Source organism: Bubalus kerabau, chromosome 6 (genome assembly GCF_029407905.1).
Source record: "Bubalus kerabau isolate K-KA32 ecotype Philippines breed swamp buffalo chromosome 6, PCC_UOA_SB_1v2, whole genome shotgun sequence".
Taxonomy (NCBI): Eukaryota; Metazoa; Chordata; class Mammalia; order Artiodactyla; family Bovidae; genus Bubalus; species Bubalus kerabau.
The window spans coordinates 12,893,537-12,915,378 of NC_073629.1; the positions used below are offsets into that span (position 1 = coordinate 12,893,537).

At 49.0% G+C, this 21,842-nt stretch overlaps 1 protein-coding gene across 4 annotated transcripts in view; it reads right to left on the reverse strand.

The window, feature by feature from the left end:
- Window positions 1-21,842, reverse strand: part of KIRREL1 (kirre like nephrin family adhesion molecule 1) — a 99,763-nt gene that overhangs the window by 70,920 nt on the left and 7,001 nt on the right. For 2 of the 4 annotated variants that reach the window (XM_055583894.1, XM_055583895.1), the window contains one exon: window positions 12,426-12,494. The exons of the other annotated variants lie outside the window; for them this stretch is intronic. In XM_055583894.1, the coding sequence (XP_055439869.1) occupies window positions 12,426-12,494 (69 nt within the window). The remainder of the gene's footprint in view (window positions 1-12,425; window positions 12,495-21,842) is intronic. 4 annotated transcript variants of the gene reach the window in all.

A 21,842-nucleotide genomic window follows, 5' to 3' on the forward strand; every position in this document is an offset into this window, starting at 1 on the left:
GGGGACGTGAGGGTCTGAAGAAGCACCAAAAAGGCTCCCTATTTCTGTCCCAAGAAAGAATGTAACAGCCCTAGAATGAAACCCAGGGTACACCACTTTGGACTGAATTTTTGAGGTTTTGGTGGAGCCACTTCCTTGACGCCAGCCCACTTTGGCCATTTTTAGGTTGCTGCAGACGGTGAGAGCACCAACCCTAAGTGCCCTGGACAGATCCTGGAACGCACAGCCACTGAGAATCCAGGCGTGCAGCGGCCGAGGGCCACGCCCTGGCCTCCGCCACCCCAGTGAGCGCCACTGTCCTCCGCTAGGGGCCCACCATCAGCGCTGGTGTAAACACTCGCATCTGTTATTGGTACCACTGAGGAAGACCGGTGGTGTGGATAATGAAAAGTCATTTCTTTTTGGCTTTGGAAAGCATGATAATGAATTTTTAGTGGCACCTAATTATGTTCTACTGAAGATAATATTAAAAAAGTGTTTGCATTCTCTGAGCACATATTAAGTGATAGGGAGGAACAGAAGTGGCTAGCTGGAAGAGGAACCAGATTTTGAATTAAAATTTCATTATGGGGACCTGCCAATGACCAGAATATTCATTCAACAGCTGTGTGTGTGTGTGTGTGTGTGTGTGTCTGTGGACTTGTGCAGGAGGCACTCTGTTTGGTGCTGGGGAGAAGAGGGAAATTACAAATAGCAATAAGACACACTCTATCCTCCAGTCTGGTGAGACAGGCGGAGGTAAACAACTCACTATGATTAAGACAGAATATAACTGCCACATCAAGAAATTCAAGCAATTTGCTTTAGAAGCTCAAAGGAAAGAACAGATTTTTGGAGGGAGCAGAGAAGACTACTTAAGAGAGAGGCACTAAATGTACATCTTGGAGGCAAATCCAGATTTCAGAGGGCACGGGATGGGAAGAGGGGTCACTGGTCTGAATGAGCATGGAGGCTGAGAAGATGTATGAGCAGTGCAGGGAACAGTGTGAGGAATAGCACTGATTCTCCCCTCCCCACCCAGTGCTGTGGGAGGAGACCTGACTGACCTCCTCCTTTGAGCAAAACGAAATTCTGTAAACCCCCAAGATCTCTTTCAATGTTCTCCCTGCTCCACCATCATTTATTTCAACAAGATAGTTCTTGCTCATGCCCTACTAAAGCAAGTTCCTCTCCACTAGTTACTCCTTAGAGCTTTAAAAAGAAAAAAAAAAAAAATCACCCTGGGAAAAATTCCTGTCCCAGTCCACAGCAATCTATTTTCAACCTCAGACTTACTCAATCCAGGTCTAGCTTCTCTGGGATTCCCAGACCTGGAACTTTCCTTACAGGAGACTGTTATGTTTGGGACCTCTCTCTTAGCTATCAGCCCCGCTAAACCCTTCTAATTTGCTGCTGCTTTAAAACTGGGGAGGAAAAAAGATGGAGAGGACGCCCTCTCTGCCTCTCTGCCTCTTTCCCTTGCTCTGCGGTTACGCTCAGCAATGATCCTACAAGCCTGGAATTTGAGGAATTTCCTGCCCTGTGCTCCCTGGAAGAGCTGAGAGAGACCTAGCAATTAGGCCTGGAGTTTCCACTCCTGCCTTCCTCCACCCAGATGAAGTACCCTGAGTGAAGAGCTCGCTCTAAGGGGGCCACGTGGAGCTCAGTCTAGGACGTCTCCGTACCACAGGAACGTCACCCCGAGAGTCATCCCCATTGCCACCGACTCCCTCAGTCCTTCCCAATCACCTAAAGAGTCCCTTCCAAAATGCTCCGCCTCCTTTCCTTGGCCCACCTTAAATTGTAGCCATAATAATACAGGACATATAGAGTTAATTCCTTCCTAAATCCATCCTGTTCTTCTGCAACTGTCCCAGAGTAACTCTGCTCCTTCTTTTTTTTTTTTTTTGCTTTCCCCCATCACAGGAGAGGAGTCAGGAGCCACACTTTGCCTCAGCAATTTTTCCTTCCCCTTCCAATCTGCCCCTCCCTGCCCTCCTCTCCCCTTTTCCCCTTTGCCTGTATGTCATTATGTACTGACTTATTTGATCTGTGCCCTTGTTCAATGTCCTTTTATAGGCTGAAGGTCTTAGCTCTGCTCCCAGGCAGCATGTCTGTCTCTGGAACTTTTAGAAGGCAAGGGTGGAGGCTCTGGGCCTCTACTTCTTTGTTCAAGTCAGAGACCTGGGAATGGGAATGGGGAAGATGGTCTCAAGTCATTTATGTAAACCTTATGTAACTTCTCTGCTGCAGCAGCCAGAACTGCTGAAGCAAATTTCTCTTCCCAATCATGTTTTGTTCAGGCTAATATTAAAATGGGTTCATATTCCCTTGTCACACATCCATCGATGGCTGGATACCAGGTGCTGGGGCAAAAGCAGCCTGGGATTTAAACACTGGCCACAAATAGTTCTCAAGCTGCCCCGTCTACCAGCATCAGCGTGGCCTCCTGAGAAGGTAGGCATTTATATGGGTTCCTGTGTTTTTTGCACTTCTTTTTTGTCTAGGTGTCCAGCTTTGTGGTTTCTTCCTCATTCTAGTCTTCTCATTCGTGACACTCCTTCAGTAACGCCCCATGTCACCCTGCTTTCACTGTTCCTCAATTCAAAGGACATTTCTGAATCTTTAATGCCCGTAGGTCCTGGAGAAGTTATGATCAGTTGGAACGTTGCTTCCCCACCTCCATCTCTTTCCGTATAGCACACGCCCTCTCAGGTTTCATTCCCAGGTGGGCAGCCATCCCTCTCCATTCTCCCTGTGGCCGCCCACCTGCCCACAGATCTCTCCTAGGGTTTCACGGTGTAAGTTCCCCTGGTCCTCCCCAACGCCTATACCCTGCTTACTCTCTTCCTGTTCTCGCTCTCAGAAAGTTTTAAGTCCAGGAACAGCAGTGCAGCCCTTTGGGGTCTGAGATTTCAAGGCCTGGATTTTCTTTCCACTCATCCCGACTCTGACTCTTGACAGTTCTCAACCAGATGACATTAAAACGGTAGTTTCCAGCTTCTCTTTCCTTCCTGCCACCTTAGTTCTTCTCAGCATATTCTAGTAGCCTCAGAAGGAGAAGCCTCTCTGGTTAAAAAGGAAATCAAAGCTATTCCAATACTTCAGTGGGAATGCTCACTATCTCCAGATTCCCTCCAACCCTCAAGATATTTGCCTTTTGAGGTTGAGAGTTGCTAGTTGCCAATTCCCTCCTCCCCCCGCTTCACATTCCCTTCAAACAAAGCTTTTCAGTCAGGTTTTTGACCCTGATGAAGATTTTTAACTGGAATCTTTTTTTTTTTTTTTGCTTTCCCCCCTTCCTCTCTAATTCTGAAGGATCTTTTGTCTTTTGAGCAAAAGAACTGAGAGACTGGGAGGGCTGCTGGGTTTTTTTTTTTTTTTTCCTCTTGTAAGTAATTGGGAAAGAGTTTTTTGTTTTTTTTTAAAAAAAAAAAAAGAAGAGAAGGTAGGGGGAGAAAACAATATAAAGCTATTTTCCTTCTTAAAATAAATTATTTTAATAGAAACTTTACAAGAGAAAGATCTTGAAAAGTGTGAAAAGAACTTTGAAGAGAAAAGGACCCTGGAACGGTAACAGAGAAAAGGAGGGAGGGCTGGAGAGAAACATGAGAAAGAAGAGCTTAAAAGGGACTTAAGCAATGCATGCGCAGAAAGGGGGGAAGGAGGAATATGACGAGTGACTGGAGGTGCTCATTTCAGGACTGTGTACTCACTGGACAGTTTCTCCAACTCATAGGGAACAGAAAGAGCCAGAAGCCCACTCTGAGGCCATAAAGAGAACTCTCCTCTCCTTGCATACTGCACACTTAGCAGTGCCTAGCATATAGTAAATGCTCAATAAATGCAGGGCTGAACAAAACAAGTTGGTTATGGGTGACTGTTTTTTGTTGCTTGTGTCTGTGCTTTCTTCTTCTTCCAGGACTCAATGAAAGGTTGACTGGGGAAAAAAAGGGTCAGCCTCACATGACAGAGATCAGGTTGCGCCAAGCTTATAAGCAGAGGTCACGTTTTGTCAACCTCTCTTTGTCTCACCCTACTACCTTCCCTGGGCTTAGTCCTCACCCTCTTCTAGCTGGGCGTCAGGCATCCAATGAAACGCTATCAGCTCTCCATTACTCGCATATAGGCTTCTCACTCTGGGGATTATCCATGGAAAAATCTTAATCCCAGGCAGGTTGATTCCTTTTGCCACCCAGAATGTCTCGGTTGCCAGTCTTGGTGTGAGCAGGGAATTAGAAACTCATTTAAATAGCCGTCCAAGTCAACTCTAATAAGCAAAGTAAATCTGATTATTATCATCATGAGCACCACCATGATGCATCCCAAAGTTAAAAAAAATAAAAAAAGATTAAAAAGAAACAGTGGCTGAGTGTTATCTCTGTCAAGGCTCTCCCTCTACTGGGTCAATTGGGAGTTAACTGTATTTACAGACGGACTTTAATCTGGGGGACTCAGCTCTCCACAGCCTCTGCTCCATCGTTATAGCACCTCTAAAAGGAAGATTACAGACAACTTATATTATTTGTTACTTAAAATAGTAGCTGACATTTCAGTAGCTGCTAGCTTATTGTGTGCCAGGCACTATGGTATACGTTTTATATATTTTAACTCATTTCATTTATTCATTACAAAAAAGACCTGAGGCAGCACACACAGGGTCAATTATGTAAACAATAAATTGGGACTTCCCTGGTGGTCCAGTGGCTAAGACTCACCATTCCCAATACAGGGGGCCCAGGTTTGATCCCTGGTCAGGGAACTAGATCCCACATGCCGCAACTAAGTGTTCCCACACTGCAACTAAGATCCGGTGCAGCCAAATAATAAATAAATATTAAAAAAAAAAAAAAAACAGTAAATGAAGAGGTGACATGAGACACTGTGCACAGATGGTGGTCCTTAGGCAAACAGGGAAAGAGAGTAAACACTGGAGAAATAAACTGAGGGGAAGGTAAAGTTATATATTAAATATATGCCACAAGATCGTCAGCCCCTCATCAGAGATGAACTGCAAGATTAGCCTTGAGCTTCCAAGCAGCATGTGCAGAGGAAAAAATTCAAAATTAGTGATGCAATGTACAGTACCCATAAAATAAACACTAACTGGTACCTTAGGAAAAGTGCCACTACAGAACTCTCTTCTGTGGATCCCCATACAAGGCCCACTGTGATGTGTAGAACCATGTTCTGGGTAACGTCCCTACCATAAATAAAATAAGGAATTGCACAGAGCTGCCCCTTAGAACATTCCTCAGTGCGGGCAGATGGCACAGTGCCAGAGGCTCAGCTCAGTAAAAGCAATTCTTGGAGGGGCCCAAACCACTCAGTCTCGGTTTGCCAGTCTCTGACGGGCTGGCTTGGTCTAAGGATAAAATTGAGAGTATCTGGAGGAATGGACTGGAGGTGGGTGATAACAGTGGGTGGCGGGCTGGGGGAAGGCTGTCGATATAAAACAGGACTCTTGCAACTTAGCTATTTTGGCCTTCAGTTCAGAACTGCATCCCGAGATGAGAGGAAGGAAAGAACATCACAGCCTTCTCTGATATCCAGGATTTCTTGGGAGGCATCTGAAGGTAGGGGGAGGCAGAACTCAAAAGATTATTTCCCTGAGGAGATGGGGCAAAGGGACAGCCAGTTGTTGTGATGTCTAGGGTGGGAGTGAGGTGAATGAGTGAGACTCATTTAAAATACAAAAAAAGTACTTTGGCATTTTCTTTCTTTTTTATTTCTGCTGAGTATACCTAACCCTCAAAATATCAGCTTAGCTTTTGGCCATCTTGAAGCTTGGGGAGATTAAGCCTGCTGGGAAAAAAAATCCTAAGGAGCATTCAAAGAGGAATTAGAGGTAGAATTAAACACAGTTAAACAGCCCCAGCAAAGCTCCCAGACTTCCCCCTCTGAAGGAAGAGCCCAGGCACCCCAGCATTTCAGAGACCCAGAAGGTGACAGTCAGCACAGAGGTCAGCCTGCCGGTGACATCTGCATCCCTTAACCTCGAAGTCCTCCGAGGGAATAAAGTCTGCAACTTAATTGTCCATCTAGCAATTTAGTGTCCACAAGTTCTTCTATCTGACCAAAGCATTTTTTTTTTTTTGCTGTTTTCCCTACAAAGACTGTATTTTTCCTAATAGTGGAGGACAGAAAGCTTGTCCAGCCTTGGTCCAGGGAGCTGGCACTGGAGTGAGAGGGGCAGTCCCCAGTTAAAGGGAATAAGGTTGAAAGGAGGGTCGGGGCTCCCTAGCTGCTGCTTGGATATCCTCTTGGTGAGTGAAGACAAGGATAAAGGCGGGGGAGAAGGAGAGGTAGAGCAAGCTGGCATCTCAGGCCAAGTCCCCTGACAATGGGCAGGAGTCTGGAACCTGCAGCCTGTTACTTAATTATCTCTGAATGGTTTTTGTTCCTGGCTTTAAACATTTACCCCTATTGGGTTTTCACGGCTTCACAAGCTCTCTATCTCCTTTTCTTTGCCGTTGCCATGGCAACGACTCCAGGCGTACAACTGCTCTCTGATTTTAAATAAAAGTTGAGGTTTCTCTCTCTCTCTTCCCTCCTCGCCCCTCCCTCCTTCTCTCAGGATGGATGAGGTTTCTCTCATCCCCTCCCTTCCTTTCACCTTCCTCTCTGCCCTGCTCTCCCCCCACCGGACTCGGTTTCCTTATCATCACCTCATTCTCTCATTTCCTCCTTCCACCTGACTCTCCTCTAAGCCCTCTCCCCTGTCATTGGGCTTCCTAGATGGCCCTAATCCCCTGGTTGCCATGACAGCAAGACAAGGCCCTTTAGGAGGGATGGGGGCAGAGGTTGAAGGATAAGGGAAGTTGGCTGGGGAGGGGGTGGTGTGTGGTGGGGATGTGATCTATTGGTAGTCCCAGAAGCAGTGTTACCCAAGATTCTTTGGGGACCACCACCTTCCTCTCTGGGCCTCAACTCTTCTAGCAATTAATGGGCAATAGATTCCTTATCTATTCCCCACCCCACCCCCAGGCACCAAGAAAGGACTTTTTGATCTGTGCAATTGGGAATGGTGGGGGAGGAGACAGGGAGGTCTGTGGAGATAAAGCAGTAGTTTTCCAAACTGCTGGGTGGCCTGTGTGTGTGTGTGTGTGTGTGTGTTGGATGGAGGGCAGGGCAGGGTGAAGGCGGAACTTCTCCTATCTGCTCTGGGGCAGTGAATCACTTATACTCCTGAGTCTTGGTTTTCATTGGCAACTTTCAAGGGCTGGATTAAATCTTTGATTTTTCTGTACTTTAAGGTGCCCAAGGACATCAGAGAAGTCTCAGCAGCTATAGCTGGTGGGGGTAGGGGCCAGGGTGAGGAGGGGGGGATTTGAGGGAAGTGGGAGGTGAATCAGGTGCCTGAGACCCAAAAGAGCTAGTCCTACAGTCTGGCACCACAGGGGCCTGCTTTTATCTGCTCAAGGCAGAGGTGAGGTAGACCTCCCAGAAATCCGCATCACATGTTTCTAAAGAAAGTCAGGGCCTCCACTCACTTCCCACCAATGGACTGTCCAAGTGGCTGTCTTTGCCAGCTACCCAGTCATTCCCTGGCCCCTCTGTTTGTAAGTCATGGTTTAAGTGGAGACTTAATCATTCCTAAAATGGTCTAGAGATTGAAATATTCTACTTACTCCTTAACAACATAAACCATTCTCTCTTAATTGTATGATATGGGTCAAGGTTAAATACTTGGGTAAAGGGAGAAATAAACAACAATCTGGCATTTTAGAGAAAACTATGGATTGGGGGTCAGAAGACTTGATTTCCAGGGCTTCCCTGGTAGCTCAGCTGGCAAAGAATCTACCTGCAATGCAGGAGACCCCGGTTCAATTTCTGGGTTAGGAAGATCCCTTGGAGAAGGGATAGGCTACGCACTCCAGTATTCTTGGGTTTCCCCGGTGGCTGAGATGGTAAAGAGTCTGACTGCAATTCAGGAGACGTGGGTTCGATCCCTGGGTTGGGAAGATCCCCTGGAGAAGGGAATGGCTACTCATTCCAGTTTTCTGGCCTGGAGAATTTCATGGACAGAGGAGCCTGGCAGGCTACAGTCCACGGGGTCGCAAAGAGTCGGACACGACTGAGCAGCTTTCACTTTCACTTTTTCTAAGGGCAATTTTATCCCAGGGGGCACTTGGAAATGTCCAGAGACATCTTTTATTATCACACCAGTGAATGGAAGGTGTGTTGCTACTGGCTCTAGTGAGTAGAAGCCAGGGATGCTGCTAGACATCCTACAGTACACAACAGCACCCCCTCTCCCTGAATGCACGCACACACAAACACACCCACACATGCAAACACACCAAACATTAGCTGTATCCATCTCAATCAATTCATTTTCCCATTCAGAGCCTCAATGTCCTCGTTCATAGGTTAGTACCTTATACTCAATGATTTAGGTCACACACATTTCCTGAGTGCCCAGGTCAGGCATCTTTCTAGGCACAGAGGGTGGAGCAGGTGCAAGATCAAGAGAGAAGGTCCCCTTGTCCCCAAAGACATTAACTTATCTTCACAACTTGAAATGAAATTGCACAAGGTCACACAGAAAATTGGGAAGGAAGCTGGAATCTGAACCCAGGTCTTCAGACTACAAATCCAAGGGCCCTTCTCATCACTCCACACCACAAAATATTAGGATTCAATTCAGCAATAAGAGCTATCATATACCACTTAAAGCATCTCAGATACCTCTTCGAAGCATTCTACACAGATTATTTAATTCAATCTTTATGATCACTCTACGAAGCAGATGCTGCTATTCTTCTATACCAAAGTGAAGGGACTTGCACAGGGTCATGATGGCAGCAGGTTCTGGATCTGAACCCAAGCACTCTGAACTCCAGATCCTGCCCTTTTGCTCAGAAGCTCAAGAGTACTTCCGGGGCAGCATCATCTGCATCATCTATGAGTGCCAAGTCACTTCAGTCATGTCCAACTCTTTGCAACACTATGGGCTGTAACCTGCCAAGCTCCTCTGTCCATAGGGATTCTCCAGGCAAGAATACTGGAGTGGGTTGCCATGCCCTCCTCCAGGGGATCTTCCTGACCCAGGGATTGAACCTGGGTCTCTTATGTCTCTTGCATTGGCAGGCGGGTTCTTTACCACTAGTACCACCTGGGAAGCTAGTGACTCCTTGTTTTATAGTTGAATAAACCAAGGCTCCAAAATAGCATATCACTTGCCCAAGAAGAATCAGGATGAAAATCCAGGTCACCCAATCTAAGATCAGCTCAAATATACCCTTGAGCTCTCAATGTCTATAGACCTGTTGGGGGAAGGCAGTGGGAGGAGCATTATAAGAGACAAAGTCAGAAAGGGAAAGGGAAAGAGGACGTGGAAAAGTGGGAGAAACACCTAGTGGTCAGGAGAAAGGAAAGAGCTGCCTCCAGATGGTGAAGGAGATAGTGGAGGATGGGGAGGAGAGGGAGGGCGCTCGGAAAGGAGCAAGATGCTGAGCACACAGGGAGGGGCCAGGCTAGGGGAGGAGGAGGCCCTGGTGGCTCAGAGGGTGAAGAATCTGCCTGCAGTGCAGGAGACCTGGGTTCAATCCCTGGGTCAGGAAGACCCCCTGGAGAAGGGAATGGGTACCCACTCCGGTACTCTTGCTTGGAAAATCCTATGGCCAGGGAAGCCTGGCAGGCTACAATCTACGGGGTCGCAACGAATCAAACACAACTGAGCAACTAACACTTTTCTGAAACCTCAGGTGGGCTTCTCTCCGTGCCTCGCCACCTATCAGCCAGCTAGGCTGTCAAGATATCCAGACCCTTTCAACAACCCTGTCCCTCTGGCCGGGGAACGAGAAGAACTTAGAATCTGTGACCCGCCCCCCAAATCCCCAACCCAGGTGTCCAGGGGCTTCACTTGCTGCTTTTCCTAACACCCAGCCCCAGCCCTGAGGGAGGGGGCAAGAAGAAAGGACAGGCCTCGAGACCAAAACACCCAACATAGAATGCAGCACATAGTGGGCACCGGGACCTGCCAGGCTCCCTCCCAGCTTCCCAGTTCCTCCTGGAGATTCTTCCAGGCTCAGCTTCTCTCTTCAAATCCATTTTGCAAATGAGGAAAGCAGGCCCAGAAGCTTCTCTGGGGGCCCTGACCCTCCCCGAGAAGGCCCGGGCATGACTTATGAAAGAGGCTGGGGTTTCTTGTTTGTTATTTTTTGTTTTGTTTTGAACAAAACAGAATCCAGGGCCTTGGGGAACTTGCAATCTGGTAGAAAACTGAAAGGTCAGTGCTTAAAAACTGAGTATAAACTGAGCCTGTGAACTGAGATAAAGGGAGGGTTTGTCAGAAAAGGCCCTTGGAGGAGGTAACCCTTTTGAGAATCAGATGCGGGAGGTGGAGGGTGAGGATGGAGAAGCTTACATAGCGCAGGCTTTAGGTCTTTACAGACCGAAATTCCTGGGCTCTGGCTCCTAGGAGAGGGCCCTGGTTTTCATTTTTTCCCTTCCCCCCACAGCTCAGCTCTGGTCGGCCTCTGAGATGATTAAAACCAAAAGAATTTTAAATGCCTGGAATTCACTTTTCACCACTGATGCCATTTGCTTATTTTCTCTCTCTCCCCTCCCTTCTTATAATTTCTCCTCTTGGGAGAGCTATCTGTTTGCCTCACTCTTTTCTTCTGGCTGAGTTTGCTCTGCGATGATCCCCAGTACCCACCAGATGACTTTGTTTTCATTGTGGGGAGGAGGAGAGAGGGGGTAGGGTGTCTCAGGCAGAGGGGAGGGAGGAGGGGAGGGTGGAGGGGCCTTGATCTTGCTGGCGAAAGTTCCCAGAAAAAGAGAGAAGAAATAGCTTTCAGGGAAAGAAATCCACCAAATGTTTATGTTCCCACAAGACTCTGCAAAACCTTTTCACAGACCAAAGCTAAAGTTGAGGGTGAGATCAGAGCACGTTTCTTAAGGAACAAACTCTTATCAACAGGCACACACAAGCACCCACATCCTTGATCCAGGGTCCCCAACCTTCCCAGAGCAGGCTGGATTATCTCCATTCCCAGGATGGCAGACTCTGTGCGTGTGTGTGTGTGTGTGTGTTTGCAGGGAGAAGGGTACTTCTGTCCTTACCCAGAGTCCAGACCAGATCTGAAAAATGTATAAAAAGTTTGCTTCCACCCTGGTTCCTAATCAAGCAATGCTTCTCCGGGGGCACCCCAACTCTGGCTCTCTGAAATCAATACCTCTGGTTTTGGCTCAAAAACCAAATCAGAGAGAGTCAGGGCCTCATTCAGGAAGAAGCAGTCCTTTATGTGAACTCCCCCCGGATGGCAAAGAGTCAGAAAACGGTGCAGCCAGAATCTTGGAGATTATTACCCTTCTCATTTTATGATAAGAAAACAGGCTCAGGTCACTGCATAAGGCACACTTCCCAACAACCACAATGGAGCTAAAATTCACAGCTAGACTCGCAATCCAGTGCCCCTTCCATATTGCCTCCTGAATGTCGACTTTCCTACCATAGTCCCTGGGAAACCAGGAGCCGAGACAGAAGCTACAAACCATCTGAGTGAGACTGGACACATTTAACCCTTTGGCACAGGGGCTCTGCGGCAGGTGCAGTGGGCAGTCTGAGGCGTGGAGGTCAGCAAAGGGGGAATGTCAACCCTACCTGGAGCTGGATGCCAATAAGCTCTGAGCTGGAAGTAGCCCTGGCCCAACCAGACAACTTCTTTGTGAAAAGAAAAACTGCACCGGGACAGAGTGACCTGGGTTGTCACAGCTCAACAGTACATCCCAGAAGTGGCACAGTGTAGAAATTTTGTGCCGTCCCTTACTGAGGAAGGTGAACAAAAGCACTCTCCCTCCTTCATCCGCTTTTTAAAAAATTAACTTGTTTGATGTGGCTTCTAAGGTCATGGGCTAGGTGCTTCCATGTGTAGTGGTAATAACAATAGGAATAGCAATAGCAGCCACAGCTCCCATTTGTTAAGCACCTGTCATATGCCAGGAACTCTGTTTACATACACCATCTGCAGTTTTTCCAAGATTCCCATTGACCAACGAAGAAACGGAGACTCAGATTATATGACAATTCCGAGGTCTCATGGCTAGTTAATGGCAAAAAGGTCCATAGGATCCAATTCTTTTCTTTCTCAAGACCAAGCATTGTGCTAGGGTGAAGAAAGAAAATTCAATACAGAGAGCGAAAGAATGGATATCCCCCATTCTCCACCACGTCCTGCAGACCAGCAGCCCTGCCCTCAGAGACAAGATGAGCAGCAGTGGGGAACAGTGGTGAGTTGCCAGAACTTTGGGTTCCAGTCCTGCTCTGTGTCTAACCCTCTGAGTAAACTCTACTGTCTCTCAGTCTTCTCAAATGCATCATCTGGACATCCTCCTCGCTGTTTATCTTCAGGTTGGAAGCCCAAGGAAAGCCCCAAGGTTTGTGGTTATGTCGGGGCTGAGGGCCCATCAGGAATAGTGCTCTCTCCCTCCCTTACCTCTTCTTCCTGGGTCACAGTTTTCCTCATCCGTGAAATGGAGCATATTGTCAACTCCTGGCACAGCACCTGCAAGGTGTAAGTCTAAGTGCTAGGCCTTCCCCCTCTTCACCCAGTCACCATTATGGAGTGGTTATTCCCTGAGTGGGCTTCCCAGGTGGCGCTATTGGTAAAGAACCCACCTGCCAGCCCGGGAGACTTAAGGGAGGCAGGTTCGATCCCTGGGTCAGGAAGATGCCCTGGAGGAGGGCATAGCCACCCACTCCAGTACTCTCGCCTGGAGAATCCCATGGACAGAGGAGCCTCATGGGCTACGGTCCATAGCGTTGCAAAGAGTTGGACACAACTGAAGCGACTTAGGGATTCAGCCCCAGAATGTGTGTCCCGCTCTCCTCAGAAAATGTCCCCAGGCCAAGTCCTGGGTCCTAACTGGGTGGTGGCCCTGCCCTTTCTTTCCCTGTCATCCTTTCTCACCCCTGCAGACTTCACTTCCCAGCATAGGGTTGATGAACTTCACTGGGACCATCTCTTGCTCCTCATCAAGTGTTCTGGTCACCAGCCTACGCGCACCTCCTGCTGTCTCCCACCCTGCCTCACCCCACCCCACAACCAGGGAGGCCAAGGGAGCCAGCCACGTGCAGCTCTGATAGACCAGGTGGAGCCTCCCCCAGGGAGCATGACCATACTCCCTGACCACCACCAGCAGAGCCTTCACCAGACTGCTGGGCTGACCAGGGGTTCTGGGCCCATGCTCCGCTCAGCATTCCACGCACCCGCTCAGTGCTGCTGCCTGACGTCCCTTTCTTCCCCTCCCTTGGTCTCAGCACCCACAGCCAGCTGCCCCCACCTCCCTCCAGCATCTCTCTTCCCACTCTCCCCTTCTCTCCTGCTTCCTCCCCTCCCCCCTCTGCTGCGGGCTTGGAGCAGGAGGTTATGAAAATGAGCTGCGTGCCCAGGAGACTGTAATTATCTGCTAAGTGTGAAAGCCAGAGTGATTAATTAAGAGATAATAAAAAGAAAAGGAGGGCGAGAGGGGGGCCTCACGGCTTTGCTTTGATGATAGAACCTGAGGTGAGCCAAGCAATTAGGGGAATCTTTATCGAGAGTTAGCTATAATCCACAAATTATCAAGCACCAAATGCTCCAGGAGCAGGGCACATTTCACTCCAGCCGAGTGACAGACTGACAGACAGGGAAGGACAGCGGGAGGAAGGGGCCTGGGGAGCATCCAGCTGGGGGCAGGGAGAGGCCCTGCGCAGTGGAGCGCGCGTCTGTGCTGGTGGACAGATTGTCCCGTGCCAGGCCGCCAGGCAGCACTTCCAGGCCCTCGGGCCGTGGCTACCCTTGAAACAGGGGTAGCCTGACAAAGACAGGCTGCCCCTCAGGCAGGCTCCACAGCAGAGCCAACTTGGAACACCCCCACTGTCTCCTGCAGAAGGACCAGAGGGCCAGGCGCCTGTCTCCCCCCAGACATGTCAGGTCCTCCTCTTCAAGGACTCACATTCTCCCCTGTCCTCAAGGGACCAGGAGCTGCTGTAACACCATTCCTCTCCCCGCCTTGGCATGTGGGAGTATGTCACGCGGCCGGTGCGAATGCTACAGGGGCCACAGCTTGACAAGGCGACACCATAGCTCATAGCTCCCGGAGCCAGCAGCCCACAGGGCCCTAGCTGGATAGCCCTCCCCCACCTGGCTCCCACTCTTCTCCCACCCAACCCTCCTGTAAGAACAGCCTCTTCTTTCCCACTGGGTCCTGCCCTACCAGTCCTTCCCACTGGGGTCCATTTTCCTTTTCTTGTCCCCTCCTGGAAACCTTCCCTAACTGATCCCACAGCTCCAGTATCTCTTTCCATCTTCTCCTGTGCAAATGTACAACAGGGTTCAAAATGCCTCGCTTATTTAGATGATCTCTGTGTGTTTAGACCCTGAGGAAGATGGCAACCTGTCTCCTCTATTACAATGAGCTGCAGAAACCAAGCTTCTGCCCTCAAGTTCAAGCTTAGGGCTGCAAGTTTGCACTGATCTAATACAGTCTGGTATCCTAGTCCACACTCCATCAGATTAGTAGATTTCCAAAGGCAGACACCCTATCCCTTTCTTTCTCTGCCCACACTGATGTCACTTGGGATCCACCCTGTCCACCCAGGCATGGCTGGCTCAGTTGAGGACATCCCTGTGTGGCTTTCCTGGTAGCTCAGTGGTAAAGAATCCGCCTGCAATACAGGAGACACGGGTTCGATCCCTGAGTCGGGAAATGCCCTGGAGGAGGGCATGGCAACCCATTCCAGTGTTCTTGCCTGGAGAATCCCATGGATAGGAGAGTCTCATGGTTACAGTCCATAGTGTCATAAAGAGTCAGACACGACTGAAGCAACTTAGCATGCACACATACACAATATGTGATTCCAAGAGGAAGATGTTCCTGCTCTGAAGCTAGATCAGGTCCTGACTGTGGCCTAGGCTCACCTCTGCCATCTCCCCTGCAGGTCCCACTCTCCTCCAGGTACCCAGTGCTGCCCCAGATGCCAGAGCTTCTCTCAGCCTGGCCCCTGAGGAGGGGGTAGGAGGGGCCCTCAAACCATCCACCAGAGACAATGGCCTGGTGAAGGACACCAGAGCCCGACAGCCTCCAGCTGCTCTGAGCCACCGAGAAGGGGAAACTGGACAAGGAAGGGCATGGTGGCTCAGCCAGGTTCCTGGGAACACTACAGTTCTGGCCCTGACTGGGGACACTGGGAAGATAGACAGCCTTGGCGGTTTGTTGGAAAGTAGACCTGCTCCCTAAAGAGACAACCTGCTCGACCTCAACTGAGGCCTCAAAGACAGTGTCACCTCTGACCTCTCTAGGCTTGCACTGAGAGAAAAATGAACCTATTAGGGGAAATGTTATTCTTCCAGGCATACAGAATACTGGACTCTTACTCAGTTATAGTCTCCAATAAGACAGCTTTTTTTCTTTTTTTTCAAAAAGAGCAGGAAGGATTGGGGTTGGACACAAAGAAGAACTTTCTGCTTGCCAGGGATTAACTGACATGAAGGTGAGCAGGCAGAGAGAGCAAATGAAATTCCCTTCTCTTCAGAAAAAGGACAAACATGGATGCATCCAGGTTGTTTCAAGTTGGTCCTGCCTAAAAAGAGAGATCTTGAGAGTCCAAAGGTGTTCAGATTCTTCCAGAATCGTCTCTCCACCTTCACTCCTGACCCTAGGATCTGTGTTCTAGGAAGCCCGGTCTGACTGACCCTACCTCCTTCTTTGTTTACTCTGAAACTCCTCAGGATGGGTGTGTGTAGTTTGCACTTGAAGATGGCTGAAAGTGTAGTCAGTTTTCTGGGGGTTCTTCTTTCCCCTAGTGGACAGGATTCCCTAGATATACGGAGTAACCCATTTTATCAGAAAACTCTGAGGGCAGAGGCGCTCTTCTCTGGCCTGTGGACCTGCCTCGACAGCCTGAGGCTCTGCACCCAGATCACGAAGGGAGGGAGAGAGTGAGTTAGCTCATCACGTTGCCTGAACAACCATTAGGTCTACATGAGTGTGAGAAAATGACCTGCCCAGGGGTGGTCCTCCATTCCTCCCTGAAAACAATGACCCCAAGTAGGTCTACGATCCACCTTCCTTCCCAGATCTCACTTTGCTCATGATCAAACCTTCAAGCCAAAGCCAACAAAGCCTAGGCCCTGGCTAGCAGCTCAGTCAACATGTTTTCCCCCCCAAAACCCCACCAATTGAGAGCTGGGTTATGAGGAGTTACTCTTTTCATTTCAAAAAAGAAGGGAGAGGACTGATTGGCTCGTGCATGGATGCATGTCTCCACCAACATACTGGCTAGTTGCTTTTCAACTCTGCAGCCGGCAGCTGTTGGCATGAGTGAACACTTGGTGGGGTGGAGTAGAGGTGGCTGGGAGCGTGGGAGGTGGTGGGGATAAGGCTGGGCAGGTTAGTCTTGGGGCCGAAGATGGGCAGGCCAGCATGCACTGCCTGTTCTCCTGTCGCACAACCTGCTTCTCTAAAACAAACACATCGATGGTCCTGAATCAATGACCCATCCAGGCTCCGTTACACAACCAAGCCGACTGAAAAGTGAATTCAGGTAAATGAATTCTATTTTTTCTTGCTTCCCATTAGAACACTAAAGCTCTGTTTCCCTAGAGGAAACACATCCTCTAACACTTCAGAGTGTGGTCCAAGGACCAGCAGCATTGGCATCACCTGGGAGCCTGGTGCCAACACAGAAATCCCGTCTGACCCCAGATCTTCTGAATCAGAATCTGCACTTTTTAACCAGATTCCCCAGGTGCTTCACAAGCATGTTCAAGTTTGAGAATCACTGTTCTAACATCCTGAGTTGAAACTTGTGGGGATAGAGGGATTTAAACCTAAACCTTCTGGTCCTGCTTACTGTGCATTGCCCAAGGAGTGCTTTCCCAGGGCTTAAAGTAGAGGTAAATGGTTGCTATCACTCCATTTAACAGATGAGGAAACTAAGGCTCACAAAGATGAAGAGCCTGCTGAATCTTCAGAGCCAGGATTAGACCTAATTCTAAAGCAGGGTGCTTTCTATTTGCTGCCATCTCAAAGCTCCCGCCTCACGTCACGGCACTCCGGAGACCATAAATTCAGGGATTACCAACATCACTGGCATGGTTCACATAGACTTATCTGTATTTGCACCATTATTTGTTCTTCACTCATCCTACTGATCTGCCTTGGACTATGAGCTGTAAAACAAAAAGCAGGCACTGTGCAATATGATTTACTGAAAACCGACTGTGTTCCAAATACTGTTCCTTAACATCGATTCCTTCATTCAGTCCTCACAGCAACCTTCTAACGTAGGTCTTATTGTCTCCATTTTATAGATGAGAAAACTGAGGCTCCAGTGACATGACCTGGTCCTGCTCACGCAGGTGGCAGCCTCTCTGGCTTTCCCATTGGCCCTCTGGTCAGGAGGTCCCAGGGCACTTGAGGGGTTATCCAATTCCAAGGGTGTGTTGAAAGAGACCAGGCTTAGGACACGACCCTGGTATAAAACCAAAGGCAACATGCACAAACCAAATCCCTTAGATATGGGCTCCTCTCTCAATTTTCTGCACAAATGGAGAGCAGCAGCAGTGCAGATAATCCAGAAGTCATTTCAACTTGCTTTGCAATGCATTAATTTTTTTTTTTTTTTTTTTTTGCCAAGTCAGATTTCCCCTTCTAATTATATTTGGCTCAAACTGACATTAAAATGAATTTGTATTCTCACTTCACCGATGGCCTGGTAAGGGAAGAAGTCCCAGATGTGTGCAGGGTGATAGGCACATCAGTGTAGACTCAAACATCATCCAGGCAGTAGCCGACTGGGGATGGAGGCTGGAGGGCTGTCAGGGCTGGCAGCAGGAGAGCGTGGGAGAGGTGGTGGACAAAGATGGAGCGGGCTTCAGGGGCTTCTGGGAGTCCCCTCAAATCATCCCCACAGTGCGGTCAAGCGGATAGCTTTCCAAGGAGGTGGGGGCTGAGGCTCAGAGCAGAACACAGGGTTTGAGGTCAATTGCTCAGGGTCTGGGATTAAAACCCAGGAGTCCACTGGATGACCAGGGAATCCCAATGAAGAAAACCCCAACTTCTCTCTGGGGCTTCACCTAACCAGTCTGCCTGCTCCCACTCCCTTGTCTCTCTCTCTCTGCCCCCATCTGCCCATCTCAGCTTCTTTCCTTTTAATAACCTCCCAGTTAAGTGAATTGAATGGGAAGAAGCAGTTAAAAGCACCTCATGGCTTGACAATGCCGGGTAATGGAGCGAGCAGGGCCCCAGGCTGTTCCTGGGAGAATTCAGGAAGGAGGGGAGGAAAAAGAAGAAAAAAAAAACTCAACCAAGGACAAAGTTAATTTAGAAATCAGCTCAGTAGGGTGGGAGTACAGATAGGGGAGAGGGAACTGGACACAAGAGGTTGGGAGATCTGGGGAAAGCACGTTTTATATAAACTGCCTTTGTTCCTGGAAATCATAATCCTTGGGAGGGACCTCGCTCACTCCTTCGGATTCCTCAGCTCCTTCCATCCGGAGCAGGGGGCACAATCAGGGATTGTCCGAGCCCGGGATATCTTGAACAGCGCTGCATTCCAGAGGCTCCAGCCGCAGCCCCAGCCTCACATCTGTGGCTGTGCCCTCCCCCTGCCAGGCGGCCTCTTCCACTCCCCCCTCTCCGATAGCTAGACTTGAGCATTTTTCACATACCTCCCTTTCAGCGTTTATCTTATAGTATTGTCAATACGTGTTTATACACCCATCTCCCACACCTGCCCCAGAGTGGCTCAAGGACAAGGACCATGTCTCACTTACCTTTGGATCTCTGGTGTCGACATGCATGCCCAGCCCAGCCCCGCCATTAAAAACACACCAGTTTGGTGGGACACTGGCACGAACCCCTGTGGCTCACTCCCATGGTGGGAATCTCCTTCAAAGGTTTCCATTTGAAAAGCCAGAGCCGGCTTCCTTGAAGAGGTTTGAAGAATCTCCTAGGCTCAGCTCCCAAATGCACACACAACTCTGGCCACTGACCAGAGGAAATGGCCCAGGATTGACCCTGCAGGGACTAAATAAATCCAGATTGGCCCTCTGATGAAACCAGGTGGATCCCCTAGATTCTGGGAATGCAGACCCAGCCCAGGTTCCCAGAGAACATAGGACAAAGAACCTAGGTATCCACCAAGCTGCAGCGCTTACCACTGAACTCTGCCTCTGAGCATCTTTATCTTATTAGACCTGAGGATTCGAAGAGAAAAAAGATCTCATCATTTCAAGCCTCCCCAATTCTGGTCACAGATCTGAGACTTCCCAAGGCGAACTGATTTTCTCTTAAGTTTTTCTGCTCACTTCTACCCAGTCAAGCCCGACCATCTGCCCGTTTCATTTTTTTTGCCAACTTAAGGGGCTGTAAACCTCAACAGTGTGTAAACCCCAACAGTGGGCTTCCCAGGTGGCACTCGTGGTAAAGAATCCACCTGCCCTTGCAGGAGACGCAAGAGATGGGTGTTTGAGCCCTGGATCGGGAAGAACCCCTAAGGAGGGCATGGCAACTCACTCCAGTATTCTTGCCTGGAGAATTCCACAGACAGAGGAGCCCGGCGGGCTACAGTCCATGGGGGTCACAAAGAGTTGGACATGACTGAGGGACTGAGCACACACGCACACAAACCTCTATAGTGGCTCCAACAGCTGAGGAGTTTAAGAGGAGAGGAGGGTTTGGTGAAGAATGAAGTAGGGATCACAACATTTTTAACACTTCCTTTGCTTTAAAAACAGAAATCCCTGTCTCTTCCTTCTAACAAGAGGTCTCAGGCCTGGCATTTCCAGGCTTTTTTTGGGTCAGGCCCCAGACTACTGTTCTGGATCACCTCCATTATTTCTCCCTAACCCAAATCCTCAGCTGCCACCAGCCTCCATGGACCCTGCGCATTCCGGCAGCCACACCTTGACTCGGGAAGTTCAGCCGGCCTGGTAATGCTCTCCCTCTTCCTGCCACATCCACATCCTGTCCATCCTTAGACCCACTTCCTCCATGGAGCCTTTCCTGGCCTCTTCAGCCCACAGCAAGCTCCCCAGCTCTGACTGCGCACACTGCTCTCCTGGCACCAAATACACCCAAGCCTAGCATTACCTGGAACCTTTGCATATATTTGTACATCTTAGTTTCTTAAAGGGAAGGGACCATATGATATCGTGGGTTTTTTTTATTCCCCATAATGCCTACATAGGGCTTCCCTGGTAGCTCATAATGTATGTTTCATACATAGTAATATACATTTGCTGACTTGAAAAAAACTAATTCTCCCCATTTTATGGAAGAGTAAACTGACACCTTCAGAAGCTAAGTTATTTGCATCTAAATCACAAAGCGAGACCCTTAAAGGCAAAGGTAGTATTTTATTCTTTTGGCAACACTGGTGCCTGGAACATAGTGTAAGTACACAACACATTTCTGTGGGATAAAGGAACCAAGTCCGGACTCTCTTCCCACACAGTGAGGATGGACTCCTTCAACTGCTTTAGAAGGAAAGAAGAGGCAGAGAAGAAAAGCATCACATGGCCAGTTGGGAAGAGGGATGTATGACTCCTAATCTGGCCTGGAGTGGGGCAGGCTATGGGGACAGCCCTGCCAGCACAGAGCACCGATACCTGCTGTCCCTTGCTGCCTCAAACCCAGTCCCCATGGCCTTCTGGGAGATTCTTCCATCACCTTCCCAGAGTCAGGCCCCTGGAGGAATGAAGCATCAGCAGCATCCCCTGGGAAACTAATGGAATTTGCTAGGGAGTACTACAGAGTTCCATCCTGGATTTAAGACCCTGAATCCTGAGGAAGCTGGCTGGCTACAAGGCCCATTTATTTCAATATGATCCCAATTTTGTTAAATGGACTCAAGGAGGGCAGAGAGGAATGAGGCTTCAGCTCCCTGAGACTACAGAGGTTAATAAAAGTTGCTGGAGAAATTAAATGTGGAGGGGGAGAAATTGGGAGCTTGGAGAGAGTTGATGCAGGGTGGGGGAGAGCAGGATGGAGAAAGAAAAATGCGATCTTCAGCAAAAAAGAAAGTCAGCTTTCATCCCGGGAGCTCAAAGAACTCGGTCAGGTTGCACTGTCTGTGAATCAGTGGGTGGGAAGGTGTAAGAGCGGGGGCTGCAGGACAGAGAGAGACCAGAATCACACAATGGGGAACCTGAGGGTTCCAACTTTCTCAACCTTGTAGTGTGTGCATCTTCAGAGCAAGACAAGACAAAAACTCATACCTTCAAAGACTCTTCAGAGGATGGCTGCCATGGCTGGCAGGGGAATGGGACACAGAACACGGCTGTATTCTCTGGTGAATTGGTGGGCCGGGGGAAAGGGAGAGAGATCTGTTCATAGGTGTATGGGGGTGAGAAGCAGCTGTGTATGCAAGTGCACAGGAGACCATGAGGGAATCTACACGTGTGCACATGGACACACACACTGCACAGTGAGACTTGCATGCGGCGGCAATGTGGAACGGGTGGGTGTGCCCATCCATCTTCAGGGGCTTCCCTCTGGAATCATTCCTGCCTCGCACTCCCACTTCCCTGCTTGGGCTCTGGTCCTGGCTCTGTCACTACTTAAATATATCATGTTGGCCAATCTGCTTAACTTCTTTGTTTTTCTTTGTCCACTCACAAAATGGGGATAACTCCTAACAGGTTACTGTTGGTACTTAAAATAAATTTTTTTTAATTTATTTTTATTTTTGGCTGCACTGGGAGGCATGTGGGATCCCAGTTCCCCGATCAGGGGTTGAACTCATGGCCCCTGTATTGGGAGCACAGGGTCTTAACCACTAGACCGCCTGGTAAGTCCTTACTGTTGGTATTAAATGAGTTACTAATGCAAGCAAAACACAAAGCAAGCTCTCCACAGAAGAGAAC